Source organism: Mixophyes fleayi, chromosome 6, assembly GCF_038048845.1.
Source record: "Mixophyes fleayi isolate aMixFle1 chromosome 6, aMixFle1.hap1, whole genome shotgun sequence".
Lineage (NCBI taxonomy): Eukaryota > Metazoa > Chordata > Amphibia > Anura > Limnodynastidae > Mixophyes > Mixophyes fleayi.
The window spans coordinates 203,365,901-203,380,919 of record NC_134407.1 but is presented as its reverse complement, the minus strand read 5'-3'; the positions used below and the strand labels follow the sequence as shown (position 1 = coordinate 203,380,919).

The following is a 15,019-nucleotide window of genomic DNA, read 5'->3' as shown; positions in this document are numbered from 1 at the left end:
TCGGGCGTGACGTGATGACGTCACGCCCGACATTCAGTGTGGACGGATCAAGGAGGAGGAGTGCCGACGCCGTGGACAGGTGAGGTTTTTTTTTTTATTTCTTTCTCACGGAGCCTGCTCCCCCAACAATGATGATGGTGGACTCAGCCTGTAGTCACTGGTTCGCCAAACCGAGCCTAAAATTAGGTTATCTGTGCTGGAGAACCTGTGAGCACCGAATGATTCCCAACACTGCAATGGAGGCTTAGGGAAGGATTTAATTGTGACACCTTGAATATACTTTTGTTTCACATGCTATGGATGCTAAGGACTCACCTCCAGGAGATGCCGTGACGTTGGTACGGGAGCTTTTCCAAATATATCTATATTGGCCAAAAAATTATATTTTTGCATATGTTGACACATAGTGATTTAAATACTGTTTGTTTTAGAGCACCGGACTATCTTATCTTTAATTATATCTCTCCCCTGTGGGAGGAACCCAAAAATGATACCAACCTCGACGGAACTAAACCCAACTGCTGCTTCATTTACGCTTACATGTATATGTTTACCCACATGACAATGTCGTATAAATGTTTATAATACACTTGTATGTGCGTCACATGGGACTACTGTTGCGTGTCCCTGACAAAAATAGATATTTTTGGGTTTGCGGAGTTGAATTCACATGTAAGAGTCTTTTAAAAATAAAATGTTTCTGTTCATAGTAAATGACATAACGGCATACGTAGAGTGTTACATGTATTAAACAACTCCACCATTATGTTCTGCAAGGAATGCCTCCAGCTAGCAGGCAATAGGAAGCCTGTGCAGAAGATAGCATAGCCACCTCAGTAATTACATTTTTCATCATTTCATTTTTTACTTAAAAAAAAAAAAGAGAGGCGGTGATTGCACCCCCAGGTGGTGGCACCCCCAGGTGATTGCACCCCCAGGTGGTGGCACTCCCAGATGATTGCACCCCCAGGTGATTGCACCCCCAGGTGGTGGCACTCCCAGATGATTGCACCCCCAGGTGGTGGCACCCCCAGGTGGTTGCACCCCCAGGTGGTGGCACTCCCAGCTGAATACATCCCCAGGTGGTGGCACCCCCAGGTGATGGCACCCCCAGGTGGTGGCACTCCCAGGTGCTCGCCCAGTTGCACCATGACTTTAGCCATTACTGGTTTAATTCTTTCTTCCCTTCAGGCATCGCTTCTTTTTGGTCTTCTTGTGTAAGAAAAACCAATGGTATCCAATGTGTTTTCATAGTTAAAGTTATTATTTTTCATTTTATACATGACCCCATCAGTGAATTCAATGTCCATTATTACTGCAGGACCCATCAACTGCAAACAGCTTTTCAGTCCGATTGGTTTATCCAAATAAAACACTGTGGTCTATACTGATTTTAGTGTTTTTCTCTTTCTTATGTTTGTGGGGTTTCCATTCACTTTGAAGTATCCCAGTTTATTATTACAAGCCAGGTGTCTGGTTCTATATACATAATGATATGAAGGTCATTGTGGCACAGTGAGCGCGTGTTACAGTGAAACACTATAAAAGAGAAGACGGTTACATATATAATTGTACACAACATGTACAGCCCCAGCTCATACTGTACATGGACAAGAAGTTGGCTAAGACAAAATGGCGGCGTCAGTGGGGGACAATCCGATTCCGTTGGAATAAATCCACGGCTGCAATCCTAACGGGATTAGTTCTACGACAGACTCTCTGTTGATTGGTTAGTTTCCGTCGAATCACGTGACACCAGGGTTGCGGATGAGTGGAGGTTCTCCTGTAGTTCTATACTTTGAGAATGACTATATCAGAAGCGGAGACGGCACTACATTTCCCAGAGACCCCCGCGGCTCCCGTTTGTAGCCAATCGAATTCTTCACTGGTGTTTCCGGTCCTGTGTCCTGCAGCCAGGTATGTGATTATAACTTATTTATTACACATGGTTTGTACCCTGATACCATTTATTATATGGATGTGTGACTGCTCCAAGGCTAGGATATTTCCCTATGCTAAGAATATTTGTGTCCCTCTATAACAGTGGTGGCTAATCTGAGACTCCAGGTGTTGGAAAACTACAAGTCCCAGCATGCTTTGCCACTATGTAGCAGCTTATTGCTGGAAAGGTATGCTGGGACTTGTAGTTTCACAACACCTGGAGTGTCACAGGTTACCCAACACTGCTCTATATACTATGGACTTGTAGAGAGAGGAAACTGATACCTGGAAGGAGGAGGTGATTGATTGAAACACATGTGTAAAGAGAAATATACATGATGAGATATATCAGTGAGGAGTAATATTTGTAAGGAGAAAACAGCATTTATTAAATAAAACCCAGAATCTTATGAAGAACAACCACCCAGCATTGAGGAACAGGAGCAATTTGAGGATGAGCTTCCAGTCATGTCATGACTCGGATAAGCTCCTGAAACTTTAATATATTTATGTTGTTATTAGCTCTTTTACATAAGGTAATATTGCATTTAATGTTAATATTGTTTGAAATAGCATTGACACAGGATATTGTAGTCCTAGATTTTGAATGCTGTGTTAAAACTCTAGTATATTAGTTTCATCCACTGTAACAGATTTCGTAATTTTACTGTGACATATATTTACTGTTTTAAAGAAAAATTGTGATGCTTTAAGCTGATGCCACACACACATCACTTTGTTTCTAGAAAAATGAGGCCAGTTGATTAAACAACCAAATCAGTTTACGTGTCGCCCATTCTTTATAGATTGGTGTGCACAGCAAAAATAAAATTGTTTTCACCATTAGTTTGCTCTTCGTGATACAGGTTGGGGAACCATGCCCAGATCTAAAGAGATTTCTGAGGACCTGAGAAAGAAAGTTGTCGATGCTCATGAGGCTGGAAAGGGTTACAAGACCATAGCTAAAAACTTTGACCTCCACCTATCCACAGTGAGACAAATAGTGCACAGGTGGAAAAAATTCAACACCATTGTAACTCGTCCCAGAAGTGGTCGCCCAACCAAAATGGCTACAATACTCCGGGAAGTCACAAAGACTGGTAAGGGTATTGTGTTTACTACTGAAAGTCTAGGGGCTAGATTTACTAAACTGCGGGTTTGAAAAAGGGGAGATGTTGCCTATAGCAACCAATTAGATTCTAGCTGTCATTTATTTCGTGCACTCTACACAATGACAGTAGATTGGTTGCTATAGGCAACATCTCCACTTTTTTAAACTCACAGTTTAGTAAATATACCCCTAGGTATGGACAAACCAGACGCCGTTTCCCATTTCTTTCTCGCCTGACAATTCTGATCATCTCACCTTCTATGCACAGTTTCTGAGAGAACCTCATCCAAAGAGCCAGACATAGAATCGCTAATAGGGACTGAACGCAGCTCGGTCGGTGAAATGCGTGGGGTTTCTGTGACAGCTGATAAAGAGTTAGGTAGGTCATTGCCGGACACAAAATAGCTTGATTTGACTAGAATGCATGAGTATCATGCACGGGTTAACTTGTGTATGTGTATATATATATATATATATATATATATATATATATATATATATATATATATAAAATAGTCATTCAATTAAGCTTTGAATGTTCATATGTTGTTTTGCATTTGTTCCATAATAATTATGTAGTTCAAGATGGAAGATGGTTTAATAAGAAATCAGAAACTGCAAACAGATTAATTGTTTTATTTCAAAACAATAATAGAATTTTGCTTGCATTTAGATAAGTGTACACAAGCAGTAGAATATTTATACACTGTTCCCCAGTGGAAAAAAATGACACTGATTAATCAAGAACCCCGTCACGTTCAGCAACTTGTTTCAAAGGTAGATCCTTTTTCTTCAGGCTTCAGAGCGCAAGTGTGAGACGGGACTGCTACAGAAATACAAGGGGTCCTTCCTTTCTTAATTAACATATTCAATTGGCTGTGTTTCTAGAGAACCAATAAGAATTATTAAGTTCACAGAAACATAAGTTATCAAAGCAACAAATAAAATATCAAGTAATTAGAATCACAATGCATATCTATTGAAAACACAATAACATTTATCACGTAAAGGTTAAGATACATTAAAAGACCAGATATATTAAATGGTAAAAAAAAAAACTGAACATATAAAGACCTTAGGCACAAACTTATTAAGAATACCCTATGCATAATAAATATACAGCAAGATTTGTGCCGGGCATTAGTGCACAATTATTGTGTCCGGCTCGGATTATACAATGAGGAACATTTCTGAAAACTGAGGTAGACCAAAATAGTGATGGTCCCCATATCAGCCAGTCAGATGTTTGCTTTTATTTTTAACAATACACTAGGATAATGACAGTTTCTATGCGCAACACTAGTTTTTGTAAATACTGTTTTTGTGTTGTGTATTATCTGCAGCGATCTCACACGCCGGGTACTTGGGGAAGCTGGCTCCATGCAGGGTCTGAAAGCTCTCTTTTGTTGTTGTAATAATCTGTTCTGCTGCTGTGATTCCTGATACACATTTTAAGTTGACATTCATGTCTTTTTTTCTTTCCAGAAACAGGACACATAGGAGATGAAGGTGACCCCTCTGACAGAACTGTGGCTGAAGATTTGCCCTGTCTCTCTGGTAAGAGAGCGAGCTGGAATGTGGAGGCAGACCAGTCCTCCATACATCCCGTATTTACAGACATCGTACAACCCTGGGGCAATACTGACCGCATGCACTCATTACACATATATTGTTTTCTAGCTGCTTAAAGAAACAGAGGTAGTGTAGTAGTGGATAGAGATAGTTACACAGGTTAATAAGAACTTGGAATTTACCGTTATCTCAGGAAATTGTTCTTGTTTCCAACTTGGAGGTTGCCATTGTCTCTTCTCCCCAGAAATACCCTTTTACATTTTTATTATGTGGTTAAAATAACTCCCCCCCCCCCCCTACAACTTACTTGAATGCTTCTGGTTTTGAGGGAGCCCCCGATGGAATCCGACCAATCACAAAGGGGGAACCAGCTTGCAGGGTATAATTAATATTTAAAACAACTTTCTTAAAGTGAAATTAGCCTTTAAAGCAATTGCAGGACACACAAAATCTGACTACCTGTAATAGTTGCATTAGTTATTTTCTTGTCTGACCTCCCTGTGTTTCCTTCTCACAGATACAAACTCAAGCAGAAATATTATGGACCAATCCCTTTGGCTAACACAAGAAAGTGCCACCTCAGTACAACAAAATAGTTCCATTTTGAGAACTTTGTCAAAAAAAAACAGAGCCCGTAAAATAAAGGCCAGAGGCCCTGAACTTTTCAGTAAGCCTTTCCTGGTACCACACACGGCAGATACCGCCAGTATCATTTTTATCATCCCTAAGGAGGAGGTGGACCCCATTACATCGGAACCTGCAGATCAGCAAAGCTCCGTGACGGAGGAAGAGCTGTGTTGTGATATATGTGACATGTGCTTCCCTAACGAAACCGAACTTGAAACGCACCAAAAAACACACCTTGAGGAGACGGCGCTGGAATGTGAAGACTGCGGCAAAGTCTATAACTCTGCATCCAAGATTCAAAAGCACAGGGCAAAGAAACACAACAAAATGTGTTATACCTGTGAGATCTGTGGGTTACAGTACAATTATAGATCGCAGTATGTCCTACATCAGCGGTCCCAAATCGGGGAGAAGCCGTTCCGCTGCAATGAATGCGGTCAGGCGTTTGTTCATGAGTGCAGTCTGGTCATACATCAGCGGATACACACGGGGAGCGTCCAGAACACGTGATAATTGTGGAGAAATGTTCAGTGTCATTACAGAAGTGTATAAAATTACACTTCTGTACAAACTGTAAAAAAAACGTTTCACTCGCAGAGCTCTGAGACGCCACCAGCAACCTCGCAGACCTGAAAATATCACAAATGCTTCTCCTTAAACATTTAGAACACTTTCCATTCTGTCAGAGGTAAATACTAATATTGCTGGTGCATTATGGGTGCCTCAATGCATCATGGTCTAGTGTTGGTGCTGTTCCTGAATAAATGAACAGAATCGGTGTTAAATATGTAAGTAATCGTGTGATAAGAAGATGAGCTAAATTACTGACACGTTGAAATGGTCACAGCTGAAATCACAATGTAGTTTAATGGTAGTAATGCCCCCAAGTGATTTACACCCAAAAATGTAGGACTGTGTAATTAGTAATCCATTGTTGGCTCCTATTGTATTTTTTTAATGACGACGTAAATGGTATTTCAACTCCAGCAGTAATTCACATTTGCCAAATGCTTGCTTTATACATCCATATAAAGCTTTTACTCTGGCACTGTGCATAATCAAGTGGTAGTTTTGTGGTGCCACAAAGTTCTGCAGCATCGTACATGACGGTAGTGCTAAGAAGGCAGACATAGGTCACACAAGGGAACAAAACTTGACCTAGCACAAGTAGAACTGAAAAGTGCTGGTAAGAAATACAAATAGTAATACAAGAAGGGAAACATAAACCAAGTCATATTACAAAGGGCCATTGCAGGGACGATAAGGGTAACTGCAGATAGGGGAGTGGTAGGAAGCAAGTGGGGAAGAGGAGGGAGGAATTGAGAAAAAAAGAGGAGCCTGCTTGTGAGAGCTTACAATCTACAGGGAAGTAGTGATACTCTTCACACTGGGCGGCACAGTGGTTAGCACTTCTCCCTCACAGCACTGGGGTCATGAGTTCAATTCCCGACCATGGCCTTATCTGTGTGGAGTTTGTTTGCTCTCGTATTTGTGTGGGGTTTCTGCCAGGTACAACGGTTTCCTCCCACACTCCAAAAACATTATGGTAGGTGAATTGGCTTGTGACAAAATTATTGTTAGCGTGTGTTAGGGAAAATAAACTGGGACTGATGTGAATGACGAATATTCTCTCGACAGTGCTGTGGAATTTGCGCTATATATATATATATAAATGAAGATGAGGTGTCAGAGTACCTATTACACTCATTCTTCAAAGCTGCAACTTGTCCGTTTAATTACTAAAACACAAAAATTGTCTCTGAGGCTGTTTGGATTTAGTCAGTTACAAAACCTGGGTAGTTTACATGTGTCTGTAATTTTAGGGGGAATTTAGCGACCCTCTAGAGGACATGTGGATGAAATGGGAAACATTAGCGCAACAAGTAGTGATGTGAGACTTCCATCCAGCTGATTCTGGAAGATTATAGTGTCAAATGTACCTCTACATGAAATAATGTTCATGCATCTATCTGGTATTTACTTGACATCTGCGTTAAAGCGGCAATCCCATGTAGGAAGTTTCTTTTAAATAGCAAGTTAAGCGAAAATAGAGCTCTGAGGGGCGTGCCAAGCGTGATTGTTGTTGACATGGTAGTCGCATGACACTAAAATGTGAAGCATTGTCAATCATTAATAGCAGTCTGAAGAAACAAACCAAGAAAAAGGGTAATTACGAAGCTGCTTCTTATAGCCTGCAACAGTGATTTATGTTAAAAAACAAAACAAAAAAAATAAACCCACAGATTTGTTAATGGGATTGCTACGTTAAGTTATTGTAGAGGTCTTCATATTTCATATACTTATATATCTTATTTATTAAACTTGAAGTATATATGATATTAAATGTGTAGTTTTGTTAAACAAAGATGTTTATAATAAAACACAATTTATTGCAGCAATAGTCTTCTTAAATTCTACGTATTTCTGGATTTATGTAAGATTTCTGAATGTACACATTTCCACTAAAACCATAGTATGCAATTGCCACAGTTTAGATAATGAAAGTGTCCAGTTTGATGTGGTTTTAGTGCAAATTTTGACCTCGACAAGCCTCAATGATTGATCCATACTAACTACAGAACTTTCTATTGGATATATTTGCCCCCAAGTTTCCGCCTCTGACTTCCTTGCAGGGTTATCCTGACTTTCCTCTGCATTTCAGTTAAAATGTAGACCATTACCTCCCAACTACATTATGTCGGTCTCCTGTTGATTAGTCCCACTTGCCTTACTCGTACTGCTTACGAATGACTTTCAGTGGGGTACGGGCATTGAATTGACTACAGCTATCCCTGTTTTGAATCAGGTGAGTGGGACATTCCCTATTTATGTTCATATCCATATTCTCTTCATTAGTGTTGCCAGTAATAATTAGTCTTTACTGTGATTGGCTAACCACAGGTTGCTTTCTGTTGGTTATTATGACATAGGTACTAAGTCTTTTCACTGCAGCATACAGTATGCCCAAATGCCCACTATATCCCACTAAAACCATGTTACAATGCAAGGGGTGCATATTAGTATTCTGTTTTGCACATAAGTTAAATACTGACTGTTTTTTCATGTAGCACACACATATCAACTTTAAATTTCAGTGTACAAATAAGCTATCAAGTATTTGTGTGCTCCATGAAAAGACAGTCAGTATTTAACTTATGTGCAAAACAGAATACTAATTTGCACCCCTTGGATTGTAACATGGTTTTGTCCAGGAGACTTAAATAAGAAGTTTCTTAAGTTAAGATCCTTAATGAATCAGGCCCTAGGTTATCCAGCATGTTGGAGATGATATGGACGTAGTAAGACCACAATAGTATTTCCCGCAGTGCCCATCATGTTAGAGGATGTGTCTATGACATTTTAATTTATGGTATACTTTTTCAAATGGTCTTATTTCAATGTATTATTATAATGAAACCAAATAATCGCTCTCTCACACGCACCTATTTAATACATATATTTTATTATGACCCAAAATGCATATTTTGTCTCCCTGTAAACAATAGAATCTGCTGAATATAATTAGGGGTTTTAGTCTGTAAATTGACTTAATTCTTGAAAGTAGTCTGTTCCAAAAAAGACCCCAAGACTTTGCTTGGGTGGAATAAAAAATAAAATGCAAAATGACTGGGCTCTAGGGCATATTGGGCCTGATTAATTAAGGCAAAAAAAATGAGTACGTTTTCTCCTGGACAAAACCATGTTACAATGCAAGGGGTGCAAATCAGTTTATTATTTTGCACATAAAATACATACTGGCTGTTTTTCCATGTAGCACACAAATACTTGATAGCTTTATTTTTACACTGAAATTTAAAGTTGATCTAGGACATGCCCTACCCCAACTATAAATCTGTCCCCACATTTTAAATTTACCTCCCCCTCCAATGCAACATGCTTTTGCCAAGGTGCAAAGTTACTCATTTTTTTGCTAATTATTGAGACAAGCTGCAACATTGTGTACTGGGCACTGGGGCTCCCTGTAGTTTGAGAACTATCCTGAAATGGAACTTGCTGTATACTGGTGTGAAGACTGTGATGTTATTGCATTAGATATGCTTAATGTTTGTAGACACTCCCTTATATGTTTAAGCTTGGATCTTTAGTGATGGTCCCTAAGACCATGGGGAATGCTGGGAAGTGGGTGTGGGCAGTGTGCAATGTACCCGGAGTCTGCAAATGGCTGAATAAAGAGCTCAGCAGTGCCCACCCATGCTTCAGTGTCCTGATGAACTGATTTACAAGTAAATTAACAAAACATGGTGTCAGAAGAAGTTTTAACTGGACTGCTAGAGCTCAGAGTGTGAAAGGATCCTGCAGAAGTCTGTAAAGCTGTGACACGCAGTGTCTGAATATCTGCCTTGTGCTCTGGTCACATCAAACAGTGAGTAACTATGGATAGGCTGTCTCCTCCAGCAGGCATGCTCATGTCTGGCAACTTGTCCGAAAACTGGAAAAGATTTAAACAAAGGTTTAATATATATCTTGCTGCATGTGGAGCTGATGCAATGGAGGATAAAACAAAGTCATCCATCTTCCTCCATGTGATAGGAGAGGATGTGCTGGACATTTATAACAGTTTTCAGTTTGCTGAAGGGCAGAATATGGTGCTATCTTCTATAATGCAAAAGTTTGAAGATTACTTTGTGCCAAGGAAAAATGTGACATATGAAAGATATAAGTTTTTCACCTGTGATCAGAAGTCTGGAGAAGGATTTGATCAGTATGTTACAGAACTGCAATCACTCAGCAAAACCTGTGAATTTGGTGATTTAAAGGACTCGCTGATTAGAGATCGTATTGTCTGTGGAATACCTGATAATGGACTCAGAGAAAGATTGCTGAGAGAGCAAGACCTAACACTAGACAAGGCAATGACTATGTGCAGATCTGCAGAAATGACCAGACAGACATCACAATAAAAGTGTTACAAGACATCATTCTGAAAGGATGGCCAGCAGAAAAAAAATGCGTGCCCACTGTCTATTCATGATTATTGGATGTACCACACTGACCTTACGGTTGTCAATGGTATTATTTACAAAGGCAATAGAATTGTTATACCTGCACGACTAAGAAAAATTATGCTGTGCAAGATACATGAAGGCCACTTAGGAGAAGAGAAATGTAAACGGAGGGCGCGTGAAGTGATGTATTGGCCAAGAATGAACCAGGACATAGCACAGACAACAGCTACATGTGAACTGTGTCTTATGTACAGACCAAAGCAACAAGTCGAGCCGCTGAGTCCTCAAGCAGTGCCAGAGAGACCATACCAGAAGGTAGGCGCAGATTTGTTTGATTGTATTGGAAAAACGCACATTGTCGTGACTGATTATTATTCTAATTACCCTGAGGTGCAGACTCTACCTACAACTACTAGTAAAGCCGTAATCAGTTGCATGAAGTCAATCTTTGCAAGGCATGGTGTTCCTATGGAAGTGTTCACCGACAATGGACCTCAGTTTTCCAGCGCTGAATTTAGACAATTTGCTGAAGAGTGGGAATTTGTCCATACAACATCGAGTCCCCACTATCCACAGTCAAATGGGTTGGTGGAAAGTTCAGTAAAAACTGTAAAGAGTCTAATGAAAAAAGCACAAGACGGAAAAGAAGATTTCTACAAAAGTCCTTTAGTCTACCGCAGTACACCTCTACAGAATGGACTCTCTCCTGCACAAATGCTGATGGGAAGGAGGATTAGAGCAAATCTTCCGATAAGTGATGAACTACTTAATACGCATAACTCAGCATTGGTGAGACTGAGTAAGGTACGTCAACAGGAGAAACAGAAACTGTACCATGATAGGCGAGCAAAAAGCTTATCTGATCTAAGATCAGGTGACCAAGTCTGTCTCCGAGATCATGAGAAAGGCATTTGGATGCAGAAAGGTATTGTGCAAGCACAAGTAGCACCAAGATCTTATATTGTACGTACAGATCGTGGAACAGAAGTAAGAAGAAATCGGGTCGATTTAAGATCTCAACCCAACCATAGTGATGGCAACACGACTGAAGAATACCCTTCATCTGACATGTATGATGGACTTGATAATGGTGAACAAACCATGATGGAAGAAAGGTCCAACATGGTTGACGAAACACAGACTTTGTGTGAAAGACCCAAAAGAGAAATACGCAGACCTGAGAGACTCATTGAAACATGTTAGATGATGTTCTTAATGTTATATCGTTGAATTGTTATACTGAAGGATACAGGGCTTATCTTTAAAGAAAAGAAGATGTGATGTTATTGCATTAGATATGCTTAATGTTTGTAGACACTCCCTTATATGTTTAAGCTTGGATCTTTAGTGATGGTCCCTAAGACCATGGGGAATGCTGGGAAGTGGGGGTGGGGGCAGTGTGCAATGTACCCGGGGTCTGCAAATGGCTGAATAAAGAGCTCAGCAGTGCCCACCCATGCTTCAGTGTCCCGATGAACTGATTATAAGTAAATTAACAAAACAAAGACAATATTGTACACCATTTATGATGGCAATAATGCATATTTTACTATTTTCCTGGGCAGTTTTCATACAAATGTAGTGAGTTGTTAGGTTTTACCAAAATTAATGCTACCTTGGAGGAATGGAAACAGTGAGAGGGGTATAATCCAAAAATGTAAAATTCTGCTCAATGTGTCCTTCTGTTCCTCACGGAAAATAGTAACTAACTTTTAACTATGTGCAACAGTCTGAGTCTCCCTGATTGGAGATGGAGAAATGGGAATTTTGACCTAATGTTATGAATGACTTCTATTACAGTCAGGCCCCTATTTAACATTCCCAAATTTTAGATGTTTGTTTCTTCCCCCCACTGTTCACCCCATTCCCTAATACAAGAATGCCAATGTTGCAATGCCCCTGCAATCTGCCATGTATGTTCCTTCACATTCAGGTGTGGATGTGGTAGGCGTGCCCGATAGGTCGCTGAGCCCTGAGATTTGGATAGCACAGAAAGGCACCGCTACGTCCCAGTGGATATCACAGAAGGGTGGCAGAGGACGGAAAAAGAAACGCCCTCCACTCTTCCAGAAGCCCACACTAATAACGAGTTCACCGGATGCGGCAAGCTTCATGTTTGTCGTCCACAATGAGGAAATGGAGCCAGTGGTTCACGCGAAGAAAAAAAGAAAGGAGCGCAAAGAAGAGTCCCACGAGGCGTTGCTCTGGTGCGACATTTGTGATGACTGCATGATGACGAGGGCGAGCTGGATGCGCATAATAAAACGCATCTTGGTGAGGCCCAGGAGAATTACGATTGTGAAGAGTGTGGTAAAGTCTTTGACTCCGCCCCCGAACTTGAGCAGTGTAAGTCGTCGAAGCGCGGTAAAATGCGTTACTGCCGTGACGTCTGCGGCATACAGTACAATTACAAGTCTCAGTTTGCCATCCACGTGCGGGCTCATTCTGGTGAGAAGCCCTTTACTTGCGACGAGTGTGGGCAGGAGTTCGGTAACAAGTGCAGCCTGGTCATTCACCAGCTGAAGTACCACGGTTCTACCCCCCACGAATGCCAGAACTGCCAAAAAATGTTTGACACTCGAGCGGCGTTACTCAGGCATGAGAAACTGCGTTACTGCCCCAACTGCAAAAAATGCTACACCTCCAGAGGTTTCCCGAAGCACCTGATAAAGAATTGCCTTAAAACTTAGATGTTGTACAGTGTATTTTGCAGTGGCTACACTGAAAGTACCACACAGTGCCTCATGGTCACTGGGTGTCTGCACGGTGATCAGGAAATGGATAATGTATTGTATTGTCCTGGCAGGATTGACCCTGAAGACAGCTTTGGGGAGCAGTTTTCAGTGCAGGGAGGTTGTGATGTAGATATCCCTGTTTTAAATCTGGACTTCGGTAATAACACCAGGGGCTAGATTTACTAAACTGCTGGTTTCAAAAAGTGGAGATGTTGCCTATAGCAACCAATCATATTCTAGCTGTCATTTTGTAGAATGCACTACATAAATGAAAGCTGGAATCTGATTGGTTGCTATAGGCAGCATCTCCACTTTTTTCAAAACCGCCGTTTAGTAAATATACCCCTAAGACATCTAAAGTGCTCCCACCGTGTTTACACAATAGAGGCAGCCATTCTGTGGCTTGGACTCTTGTTCATGAAAAAGCAGCCTATCAATTCACTGGGAACCAACAACCTCTCTGAGGTACTGTGTGAATTGATAGGCCTTTTGTTTTTAGTTATGTTTCTGGTTTGTGGTAAATGGGTAGTCTGGTAATCTCATAAATATCGTTAAATTTTAAAAATGTATTTTGTAGGCTGCAACAATTGTCAAATGAAACCTTATTTATAGATAGGACTTTCATTTTCATATAGAGCATTTAAAGGCACTGTATCACAATAATATTTATCAAATGCTCTCTATTACTGAGGTGAATAATAAAATAATAAATAAAATAAAATACTCTAATTGGTGATTGTACTTATCAGTTAATCAGGCTCCTTTTCACTCCTCCGCACATTGCTATGTTAGTAGAAAGATGCTTCTCTGACAGAGCAGTCACAGAGTGACTGACAGCTTGGTAGTCTTGCTCTGCAAAAATAAAGCACTTTGTAGAATGGTGGATCCATACAATCTGCAGGGCCAGGGATATCACGGTAGCTCAGATGACTGAAATCTCAGCTTTTTGACCTGTTTTAGAAAGGAACTTATTCAGCTATTAGATAGTGAGTATGATTTCTTGCTGCTGGCTGTAAATCAATATAAATAAGATTAAAATGAATAAATAAAAAGCAAATCGAACTTCTCATTAAAGCAGGGAATTAAAATAATATAATTCACCTATTATAATTCCTTTTACATTGTGACATACATAGAGCCTGATGTGATTGATAAATGAGAATGTCTTGCATGTCACTGCAGGAAAAGTGTAATATCAAACATCTAAAGTTTTGTCACAGTAGATGAGCAAGTCGCATGTAATTGTGAATTATACCATATATTGCTTAAAGCTGATTAGTTTCTATGTTATGTTTAGTGGCCTTTTAAAACAATACTTATAGCAGGAGAGTTTTCTGCTATTATGTATGAGACCAGTATCTAATTTCTTTGCCTCAGAATAGGAAATTGTGTTACTAGCTTAAGTCCAGTTTCCATTACTAGCATAGATGGGGACTCGCTCGCTCTGTAATCCCAGATATATGATGTATGAATTGCATTATGTGGAGCAGTCTAATACAAACTGTGTAGGCAGCCATTGTGTGGAATAAACCAATAGATGAAGACAATTTAGCCTATCAATTCAATAAAAAACTGCAACACTCAGAAAATATCTCGGGTTACTGGATAACCAAAGCTCTGCTATATATTTTAAGTTTTTGTTTTTTTAATGTAGTACCTTAATTTACTAATTATTTATATACATGCATTGATTTTGAGCTGCTAATTTGAACTCACTGGAAGTGTCACCATAAAGGTTGGTAGAATCGTTGTACCAATCGCCTTCTAGACACATTTAAGTATTTGTACCCCAAAACCAGAGGTAGCCATACATCCCCGCGTTTAATCTAAGATGACGACAATTTGCCTGACAAGTCACTTCATACCCATTTATGGTGTCCCCTTTGTTTACAATAGTTTATTACTTACAATTCCTGGCTTCATTGTCAAATGGTATGTTATGTAGCAGACTGATGTGGGTGAGTTCTCTGTACAGCGCTATGTAATTAGTGGCGCTATATAAATAAATGATGATGATGATAACTATCGGCATCAATACCGCCAGGCTTGAGGAAGAAAGGTTGCAA

The 15,019-nt window shown here is 40.1% G+C and overlaps 1 protein-coding gene across 1 annotated transcript; it reads left to right on the top strand.

Moving 5' to 3' along the window:
- Positions 1-1,804: 1,804 nt before the first annotated feature.
- On the top strand, positions 1,805-7,566 carry LOC142095228 (uncharacterized). Its single transcript, XM_075178123.1, has 5 exons — positions 1,805-1,917; positions 2,808-3,041; positions 3,321-3,431; positions 4,538-4,609; positions 5,142-7,566. Exons 2-5 carry the CDS (start codon positions 2,819-2,821, stop codon positions 5,759-5,761), a joined length of 1,026 nt encoding a protein of 341 aa, XP_075034224.1. The 5' UTR covers positions 1,805-1,917; positions 2,808-2,818; the 3' UTR covers positions 5,762-7,566.
- Positions 7,567-15,019: the final 7,453 nt, after the last annotated feature.